Genomic DNA, 10,851 nt, shown 5'->3' with positions numbered 1-10,851 from the left:
CATACATCGTCATGATGTTGCAGATGCGCGGATATATCGTCATGTTGCTGCTGGCGCGTGCATATATCGTCATGTTGTTGCTGACATGTACATATCCCGCATGTTGCCATATTATTTGACTGAAAACAATTATCTTACTAATTGTGATATTATAATTATTATCTTAACACGGATCCAATGATTTGAAAAACAAAAAACAAATTTTGAAAAGTATCTCTTCAACAAATAACTATCTTTGGACAAAAAACCATCATTATAGGGCTGTGCGTGGTTAGTGAGAAATAATGACCAAAGAAACATAACACCAAGGAGGGGTTCTCGTCCATTGTACAATTTGAAATGCATAGGGGACGTCAGTTCTGAGTTGGTTTGTTTTCTTTTGCTAGCAATTAATCTGGAGTCTTGAACTGAATGTTAAAGTCAATGTTCTTTCAGCCTGTGATTAACTGGGTAAAAACCGCCCGCTTCCAAGATGTTGCTCTGCTATTGATGCATGTTGGTGCCAGCAGGTCGACCAGGCCATCTTACTGGCATTAGTTGGGAATATAACAGAGTGGAGAATGTTCTAGGCCTGCCGTAGTAGGACCGACAATGGGATGACGGTTATCGCTGACAGCGAGTTGAGGAACTCCCCATCTTCCTCACTCGTCCTCTCTATCTCCTTCTCTCTCTCCGGGGGGCACGGGTGGCCCAGTCGTCTAAGGCGCCGCGATTTGCTGTGCAGATTTGCGTCTCTTGGGCACGCCAGAAACCTATGATTGTGGGTTCGAATCCCGGTTCGCTCCGATTATGTTTCTAGGTTTGTCAGCACCATACCCGTGTTCGTGGGTTTCACCGAAGTGGTAAACGTCAAAGACCTGCATCACTTCGGGCTTTCCTCTCACATTAAGCTGACACGCCGTGGTATAACTGGAATACTGTTAAAAGCGGCGTTAAACCCAACTCACTCACTAACTCACTCACTTCTCTCTCTCCACTTAACATATCTACCTTTTCTCTCCCTCTCCACTTTCTATCTTCCCTTTTCTCTCTTGGCTTTCTCTCTATCTCCCGTTCTCTCTCTCCACGTAATCTCTATCTTCCCTTTTCTCTCTCTCCGCTTCCTCTTTATCTCCCTTCTCTTCTCTCTCACTTACACTCGATCACTCACTCCCTCAACCACACACTCACTCACGCAAACCCTTAAAATTCCGGGTTAGAATAGGTCTTCAGCGATGCATACTTGCCGTAAGAGGCGACTAACGGGCTCGGCTTGCTGACTAAGTTGATGCATGTCGCCGTATCCAGACTGCATGGATCAATGCTCATGATATTAATCACTGGGTTGTCTGGTCCAGACTCGATTATTAACAGACCGCTGTCATATGACTGGAATATTGCTGAGTGCGGCGTTAAACAACAAACAAAAGAACGCTCACGCCCCTTTCCACGCCGCATTTAGTAAAGTGACAGAGCTGTGACTACTATGATCTACCAATGGTCGACTTCTGGAATAGTCTGGAATCGAAACAGGACTTAATATATCTCACTCATCACCAGAGTCTCGCGCTCATCCTCCTATTCAGTCCGCCCACACGGGAGACCTTGAACGTAGAAACTGTGTGCCTGGTGAGGGTTGTTCCTGTAGATACCATACAGACATGTCTGGACGCTAGCTGTACCGGACCCACAGAGAGGATTTGAGGTTGGGTCGGGGAGGGATGTCTATTTAAGGCGAGAGACGCAACAGTTTGACTTAATCTGATCCCTACATCATGTTATCGTTGTCTGACATAACGCAGAATTTCTGCAATTAGTTTCAGGCTTACTATGTTTATACTATAAGGAGGATAGATGAGATAATTGGCAAGGAAGACACATTTTTTGTTCATAATGTATTTGAGGGATCTTAAATTATCCTCTTTGGAAGAAGTCGTCGGGGTGGGGGGCACATTGCACCGTGCACCACTTCAGAAACCTAGGACTGTGGGTTAGAATCCTGGTTTGGTCAAATGATGTTTCTTGGTTTGTCAGCATCATACCAGTGCTCGTGGCTTTCACCAAAGTGGTTAACGTCCGTGTGAGTGAGTGAGTGAGTGAGTTGGGGTTGACGCCGCTTTTAACACTTTTCCAGTTATATCACGGCGTGTCAGCATAATGTGGGAGGAAAGCCCGAAGTGATGCAGGTCTGAGACGTTTACCACTTCAGTGAAACCCACGAGCACGGGTATGGTGCTGACAAACCTAGAAACATAATCGGGGCGAACCGGGATTGGAACCCACACAGCGAATCGCGGCTCCTTAGACGACTAGTAGGCAATCCGTGTCCACGTAAGCGTCTGAGACCTGCATCACTTCGGACTCTCCTCCCACATCAAGCAGTCACGCCGTGAAACAACTTGAACATTGTTCAAAGCTGCGTTAAACCTCTCTCAAAGAGCATCATTCAACGCTTGCTCAAAAGTTTAACCTCACGTTCCAGGCCTCAGTAAAGCTTTCAAAACATTTTACGATATTATTTACAGACCGCCATCATATAGCTGGAAAGTGGGGAGTTAAAAACAAACAAAACAACATTTAGCAGCACAAAAAATAAATATAGCACACTGCTTTGAGACCGATCAGTAGGTATTGAGCGATGAGGTGACTGTAGTTAAAACACATTCCAGTGGTTGATAACGGCGCTACAAGTCGATAAGTTTTAATTTACTGACTCCTTCACCGCTGTCATTATCATAATTACATCTGCAGATTGACATGATCCGTCTGATCCCTCGTGCCAGAGTCTCACTTCAACAGACAGCATCCCCAGACCGTGTTGTTCGGACCAAGTCCCCCGCTACCGACTGCCTTTGATGTGGCGATGATAAGAAAACATACGGCAATTAACTGATTGTCTTCAGCGAAGAGGCTACACAAGTCGATAACAGTGATATCATCGATTGGCCAGTTAAGCGGCCCTTCTACACAATGGGTGTTGATTTTAATAGCATCCAACTAAAATCCACATTGTCCACTGTTCGTGCAGAAGCGATAATACCATAACACCCGCCATTCCCCCAAAGTCAATAAATCCCGGAACGATAAACCAGGCGAATGTTAGATTAAGCAACGCTTACATGACAGTGACGTCACTAGACTTTAAAAGCCGGAACGTTCCGGATAGGATTCCCTTTCGCGACGTTGCAGCTCGTCGTCTCTCCCGCATTCGTGTTGTTGGTGAAGTGGGCGCACAATAATGACCTAACGTTAGCTATAGTTGTTTGAACTGAAATTTCCGGAGGACAGGCATAAACATTCATAAATGTAATGAAGCGGCGTTGTTTACAGCGACTTGGCTGCATGGACCGTGGCATCAACCGACTTTTACGATGTGATCGATTGTTCAAGACGCAAAGCAATTTGGGGTAACCTTTGTTGTTTAATATATCCATGTTTACGTCTCTGTCGAAGTGGCCGAGGTGGCCGATGTTGCCGCTGTAGGATGAACAGCACGTGTAGCGTTTTGTTTCTTTTGTTTCTACCTGTTTGAGGACGTGAGGTGAATTGGGGGTCAAGGTCGCCTTCAAGAGCATTAGACTTATGTGCCGATGTGCAGAAGTGTGATGTGTGTGTGGAGTGTGTGTGTGTGTGTGTGGGGGGGGGGGGGGGGGGGGGTGAGACGGGGAGAGAGGGGAAAGAGAGGCAGATTGAGAGAGAGTGAGAGAGAGAGAGAGAGAGAGAGAGAGAGAGAGAGAGAGAGAGAGAGAGAGAGAGAGAGAGAGGAAACATTTTTTAACGGCCTTTCCACATCGTGCCCATGTGGAGCATTGAACCCGGATTCGGTGTTTGTCAAGCCAACGTTATTGCCACAAGGCCATACCATCACTATTTGGCCATATTACAAAAGTGAGCCAATTGAAATATATACCCTGAGTGGAGTGGAATCCAACTTAGGTTGGAGGGGTGGTGGGTAGGCTTTAAACACAAGGCTGCCCCACGAATTGTAGCCCCTTATACACAGTACAAGGATACAATCTCAACATGACAACTAATACATACATTGCACTCTGTATTTCCGACTGTACACCACAACTTGACAAATGCCAGCACTTCATTTTGATTAGGACAATACTCAAACAGTGAAAACAATATAATTATAAAGTTCGTTGATATAAATGCACATTCGCTTTATATCTCCTGAATTATCTGACGGGGGTTATTAAAGTCAGACAACGCCGTAAGAGTAGTAGCACTACATCTTCGGTAACGTCATGAACGTCTATATCATCGTATAGGCGAGCAGCGTGGCCGTGCCTTGCGCCAGCTGAGGCACATCGTCTGCCAAATGTCCATTGGAGTGGTCAAAGCGACACTACTGGCCCAAAACGGCTGTGTCTCTATGGACTTATACCCACTTGTCATAGTTCAGAACATGTCCACAATCAGATCATAGGAAACAAAAAGTTTCATTAGTTTTTTAAACAACTATGGCAACAAAAGGACACCAACTGTTGATCCAAACCACCAGAATCCACCGAATATGATGCTGGTTCAACGTGTCCTACATGGCGCCAGATATACAGTGCGGGCGTCGAATTCAGGTTCATCTTACAATTCCTCATCCCAGAACAAACTTTACACACGTAATTCTAGCTCATTTCGTGTAAGGTACCATAGGCCCAGTTGACATATCGCAGGGGGTTTTGAAGAGCATATTCAGAACTGTAGAATAATCACCCGTGACGTCAACACCATCGAGTCCAATCTGGTATTGACCCTCTTCAGATTTGCTTCCGGCGAAAGTCGTGTCCTGTTTCAGACATCTACGATAAGATTTCTCTTCGGAGATAATCCTCGTTAAACAACTGTACATTTATGTTTATTTTCAAGTCAGAGTTACTGGACGTCAGGTTGAGCGTCTCAGGAATAAATAGTTGAGCAACCAAAGGGAGGTAAGCGAAGAGAGGTAACGCAAGAGGGCCTCTCGATCTACAGCTGCACCCAATCTTCGTTCAAGTCGTCTCCAGAATCAATGTCCATTTCAGACTCCTCCTCCCACCCCATCCTCACTTCCAGGTCCAGGAGTCTGTCAAAGGTTTTAGCGGCCAGAGTGTGGAACGCCACGATGAGACCTTCCACTATGAGCATGCGCAGGTAGTGTGTATACACCCATTGCCACATCCGGTTGTCTCGGGCATGCTGGTACCGAGTTCGTATCTCCATCAACCGCCTATACAGGACCATTGCTTGTGTGCGACATCTTTTAAAGTAGGTCATGTTCTTGCTGTGATGTAGCATCAACTCTTCCATTGGGGATGGGGCCTCAATCTCAGCAGCATCTGATGAAAATCGTTGAAAATATTTAAGGATGTGGATTTTGCTACACCGATTTCATGTAACTGGTAAGTAAGTTGGTGATCAGTAGCAAATCTAGTTTAATGTCGCATTCAGCAATATTCCACCAACATAACATAAATGAGTGAATATTGTTTACCGCCGCATCAGCAATCTAGCAGCTATTCGCGACTTAATGGTTTGAGCATGATAGAAAGCACCAAGGAAGTCATACGCTGCGTTTGCTTGTCTGTTGTTTTACGCCGCAATCAACAATATTCCAACTTTGTGACGGCGGTCTGTAAACAATCGAGACTGGACCAGACAATCCAGTGATTGGCACCATGAGCATCGATCCACGCAATTGGGATCGATGACATGCATCAACCAAGTCAACGAGCCTGACCACCTGATCCCGTTAGTCGCCTTTTACGACAAGCATAGTCGCCCTTTACAGCAAGCATGGGTTGCGGAAGACCTATTCTATCCCGGATCTTCACGGGTCTAGTCAGCTCTGAGACAAGCATTCAACTTGCAATTGCATGCCCCGTAGAGACCGCGTCTTCCTTCTCAGACGGCTTGGGGTGTTGCTCATGATATCAATCATTGATTTGCCTTGTCCAAACTCGATTATTTACCGAACGACGTGATATAGCTACTAGAAGAAGTGGGGAGTAAAACTAAACAATAACGGAATAATTTATATTAAACAAAGATGTTCAGTACTGGTGGTCTTTTCTACCCAGACATTCCATCAGCCAAATTAAACTCTTCAGAAAGACAAACTTAATACGTAAAGTGATACAACAACGATAAAAACGACTAAAACATTTCCATAATCATGAGAAATATCTTCTGAAAGCAGAGTCCATTGTACGATTCCGAACTATATCGACAGGGGCGGTCGGCTAGCCTAGTGGTTAAAGCGTTCGCTCGTCACGCCGAAGACCCGGGTTCGATTCCCGACATGGGTACAATGTGTGAAGCCCATTTCTGGTGTCCCCCGCCGTGATATTGCTGGAAAACCATACTCATTCACACACTATAGCGTAAGCATGATGTGTGCTCAGCAATCTTCCAGCTATGTGACGGCGGTCTGTAATTAATCGACTCTGGGCCAGACAATCCAGTGATTAACATCATGAACATCGATCCACGCAAATGGGATCGATGACATGCATCAACTAAGTCAGCGAGCCTGACCAGCCGATCCCGTTGATCGCCTCTTAAAGCTTACGACAAGCATAGTCGCCTTTTACGGCAAGCATGGGTTGCTGTGGACCTATTCTACCCTGGACCTTCACGGGTGACATGTGTGTATGAGTCACTATGCAATAGTAATGATACCAGGTGTTCCCAAAACGTTTAGCGTATCCTGTCCCACCGGTCTCACTCGTCACAAACACATGCAAAGGCAAGTCAATTATTTTTCGCCTGTAAAAACACGGTAACATATGGTACAAGTCAAAATAGGGAATCGCACCAGACGTCGTATTGTCAACAAATTCCAACAACTTTTCCTCTAGACGAAGCATACACACAAGGTACCAGTGCATGACCATTTTTCAGATGGGTGGTCACATGACCTAACTGATTGCGTCGTCGTCATTGACGACAACAGATCACACCACCAACCATTGATAATATTCTCCAGATTAGACAGACAAAAACAACTCCGTTGACCACGTGGAATATATATGTCGTCACGGACAGGCAGTACACTGAATTGTGTTCGGATCATGCATCCCATGCAGTATGTGATGTTTGACTTACTTTAAATTAGACAGACAACTCGGAGTCGCTTTGCTTTGTTATCAGCCGTAACACTATCACGTGACCCACGCGATATAGTAAAGATGATTTTAGAAATATTTGGGGAGAAAAGTTGACAGAAAATCCAGATTTATTTGAATTCAAACTGAAAAACAGCATCATCCCTACTCCCCTTTACCACATTGATTTGAGGGTCAACATCGGGAGCTATATTGGTAAAACGTCCGCCCGCTACCTCTGCTTCGTTTTTTACTGGGTAGAAGTATGAAAATCATTTAAGTAATACTAAAAAATGATGTGAAACAAACAAAAATTACATTTATTTCAATTTAGGGTTAGGGTTAAAATTAAACAAAGGATTACGTGCGAAAATCCTTCCGGTATATTTTGAACTCCAAGTATTATACTGAATGAGTGAGTTGGGTTTAACGCCGCTTTTAACATTATTCCAGTTATATCACGGCGTGTCAGCTTAATGTGGGAGGAAAGTTATGCAGGTGTCAGGTGTTTACCACTTCGGTGAAACCAACGAGCACGGGTATGGTGCTGACAAACCTAGAAACATAATCGGGGCGAACTGGGATTCGAAGTCACAATCATAGGTTTCTGGCGTGCCCAAGGGACGCATCTCTGCCTTTGGCGACTGGGCTACCCGTGCCCCCAAGTATTATACTGATACAGATTTTTTACTATCCTTAGACAGCCGTAAACATAGACGCCGTTCTGCTTATCATCATCATCATCATCCTCATCATCATTTGTTTGTTTGTTTGTTGTTTAACGCCGAGGCGAGGCGACTAACGGGATCGGATGGTCAGGCTCGCTGACTGGCTGATGCATGTCATCGTATCCCAACTGCGTGGATCGATGGTCAGGATGTCAATAACTGGATTGTCTGAACCAGACTCGATTATTTACAGACCGCCGTCATATTACTAGAATATTGTTGAGTGCGGCGTAAAACAACAAACCAACACAGTGCATGACTTCTTTGGTGCTTTCTATCATGCTCAAACCATTAAGTCGCAAATAGCTGTTTGAATGAATCTTATGAATTATAGATTGTCCCTGTTTTATCACCCCGGGCCTGACATGTTACGTTGCAATAACCTACTTAAGTATTTTAGAACTTAGGCGCAATGTTTTGTATAAATGTCTTATATATGTATCATGTTGTACCAAATATAAATCGCTAAGCCTAAGTATGCTTTTACGCCACATTTAGCAATATTCCAGCAATATTACGGCGGTGGACACCAGAAATGGGCTTCACACATTGTACGCATGTGGGGATCGAACCCGGGTCTTCGGCGTGACGAGCGAACGCTTTAACCACTAGGCTACCCAAACGCCCAAATCGCTAAGCGATTGGTCTAAGCGATAGTGTGTAATATTTAAGAGTGAGACTATAATAAACACTTCTGTCTGTCTGTGGCAAGGGGCGGCTAAGCTGGATACATTCGCCAGACTGTGATTTGGTTGATAGCCTGTCATCGACCCACCACAGCGTGGATGTACATGGAATTCTTGCACTGTCTCGTCTGGTTCTGGTTCGTTTATTTGCTGACCCTACGTGATAAATCTGGAATATTGCTGATTGCGGCGTTACACAACATTATCTCACATGAAGGTCGTCTTTGTGGTGAAAAATTGAAAATTTAGCAAATCCTTAGAAAATATATGTTGACAACCTGGATTGCCACAACAGGGCTTTGCACATTGCACCTGCGAGAGAATCGAACCTTGACTTCTACTTGTCTTCTAACCAATATATCCATTAACCCATCACCCCTCTCGATGTCATTATTGAGTTTCGTTTAGGAATACTCTTCAGTATACACAAGAGTGCCTTTTCTTCTTCAAGAAGTGTGACCTTTTAGAAAGATTAGCTGAACGTGGGAAGTTTCACACAAATAGAGAAATATATTCCATATGAGAATGTTTTAAAGAAACTTACATGGCCAGGTCTCCTGGTACTTCCCGTGGTCAAACATGGTAGATTGAGACGGCGAGTGTCGTTTATTTGACATTCAAGTCAAAGATCGGGTCGTATGTACTCTGTGACCTCACAGAGGACGTCACGTGTCACGCTGCCCTGTGAGCTGTGGACAGAGTACATCCGGGTTCTCAACAAGACAAGCGCCATACGTTATCTGAGTGATGCCGAACAAATAGGTATAATCGGCGAGCTACCGGCAATCTATCAGCCCCCCAAGCCCACAAACTCACTGCCAACTGTCCACGTTTTACTTGATACAATGAGGACTCCGAGAATGATGCAGCATTAGGATGTGACTTGTTTATTATTGAATCTGCCTCTGTCAGTTGTATGTTTCATTTTTTACTTCCAAAAACAAGACTCGGTTTGCTTTGTTTGTTTGTTTTTTTGTTTGTTGTGTCACTCTGAAGAGGCGGTTTTATCGGTCTCGTTTAGTTCTAGTTCCGATGAGTAAAACAGTGGAAGGGAATTAGCTATTTGACCATAATTGAACAATATCAGATGGTACGAGTGTCACGTAATTCGGATCGGGCTCACAACGAGGCTACGGTACCGGATGGGTCCAGGGTATATATCAGAATGGATACATGATACCGTGGATAGCGAGGTTGTTGTTCAACTCAGACGTCGCTGTGTGATCGTTCACTGCTTATACGCCATAACATCTTCCACAAACAGGCAAACAACGTGGATGTTCAAAAACTTAAATACAACTCGCCAGTCATGCAAACCGAGTAGACCCGTGAAGATCCGGGATAGAATAGGTCTTCAGCAACCCATGCTTGCGGTTAGTGGCGACTATGCTTGTCGTGAGAGGCGACTAACGGGATCGGGTGGTCAGGCTCGCTGACTTGGTTGAAGCATGTCATCGTATCCCAATTGCCTGGATCGATGCTCATGATGCCAATCACTGGATTGCCTGGTCCAGAATCGATTATTTACAGACAGCTGTCATATAGCTGGAATATTCCTGAGTGCGGCGTAAAACAACAAACCAACTAACCAGCCTACTCCACAAGAATATATGACATGAGAGATGACTTCAAATTTCCAAAAGTCAATTTTCCCTGTGCGTTGAGCAATGTTCCAGTCTCTCTAGCCTTTCGTGGCTTTTCATTTTGAAGTACAATCGAGCATGCACTTTCACGAAGATTACAAAGAGCGTCATACGAATCTTGTGCAAGAGCTGTTTGATCAAGGTTACAACATTCAAGGCCTTAGTAAAGCTATCAAAAACATTTTATGGAAGACATGTGGAAATCATTTCCAAATCAAGATCTCAAGACAAAAAAGTATGCCCCATGCGTTGGACTTTTATATCACATGGTTTTTTTCAGGTGCACAAGCGGCTTGCCCGTGCATGTTTTTGTGACTGATGCCATCGATGAGGCCGGATAGATAAAACCTTTTCGTGCGGTGACTCATTGACCCGATGCTCGAGATCTTCCAGATGCATTAAACTGATACACGCGTTGAACCGATACTCGAGATCTTCTAGGCGCTTCAAACCGATACTGTAGATCTTCCTGGTGCGTTAAAATGATAGACGCGTTGAACCGATACACGAGATCTTCTGGGCGCTTCGAGCCAATACTATAGATCTTCCTGGTGCGTTAAACTGATAGACGCGTTGAACCGATACACGAGATCTTCTAGGCGCTTCAAACCGATACTGTAGATCTTCCTGGTGCGTTAAACTGTTGCTTGAAATCATCTAGATCCGTTTGATTGATACTCGAGATCTTTCAGATGCGTTGAGCTGATACTCGAGATCTTCTAGATGC

The 10,851-nt window shown here is 44.6% G+C and overlaps 1 protein-coding gene across 1 annotated transcript; it reads right to left on the bottom strand.

Annotated features, from left to right (window-relative positions):
- Positions 1–4,017: 4,017 nt before the first annotated feature.
- On the bottom strand, positions 4,018–9,184 carry LOC124115900. The gene is made up of 2 exons (XM_046477061.2): positions 9,026–9,184; positions 4,018–5,300 (listed from the first exon to the last, which is right to left on the bottom strand). The coding sequence occupies exons 1-2, from the start codon at positions 9,096–9,098 to the stop codon at positions 4,951–4,953; spliced, it is 423 nt and encodes a 140-aa protein (XP_046333017.1). The 5' UTR covers positions 9,099–9,184; the 3' UTR covers positions 4,018–4,950.
- Positions 9,185–10,851: the final 1,667 nt, after the last annotated feature.

The sequence above is a fragment of the Haliotis rufescens genome, unplaced genomic scaffold (assembly GCF_023055435.1).
Source record: "Haliotis rufescens isolate VD_foot unplaced genomic scaffold, xgHalRufe1.0.p SCAF_10, whole genome shotgun sequence".
NCBI classification, from domain to species: domain Eukaryota; kingdom Metazoa; phylum Mollusca; class Gastropoda; order Lepetellida; family Haliotidae; genus Haliotis; species Haliotis rufescens.
The sequence above is the reverse complement of the archived record's forward strand: the minus strand, read 5'-3'. Positions and strand labels throughout refer to the sequence as shown.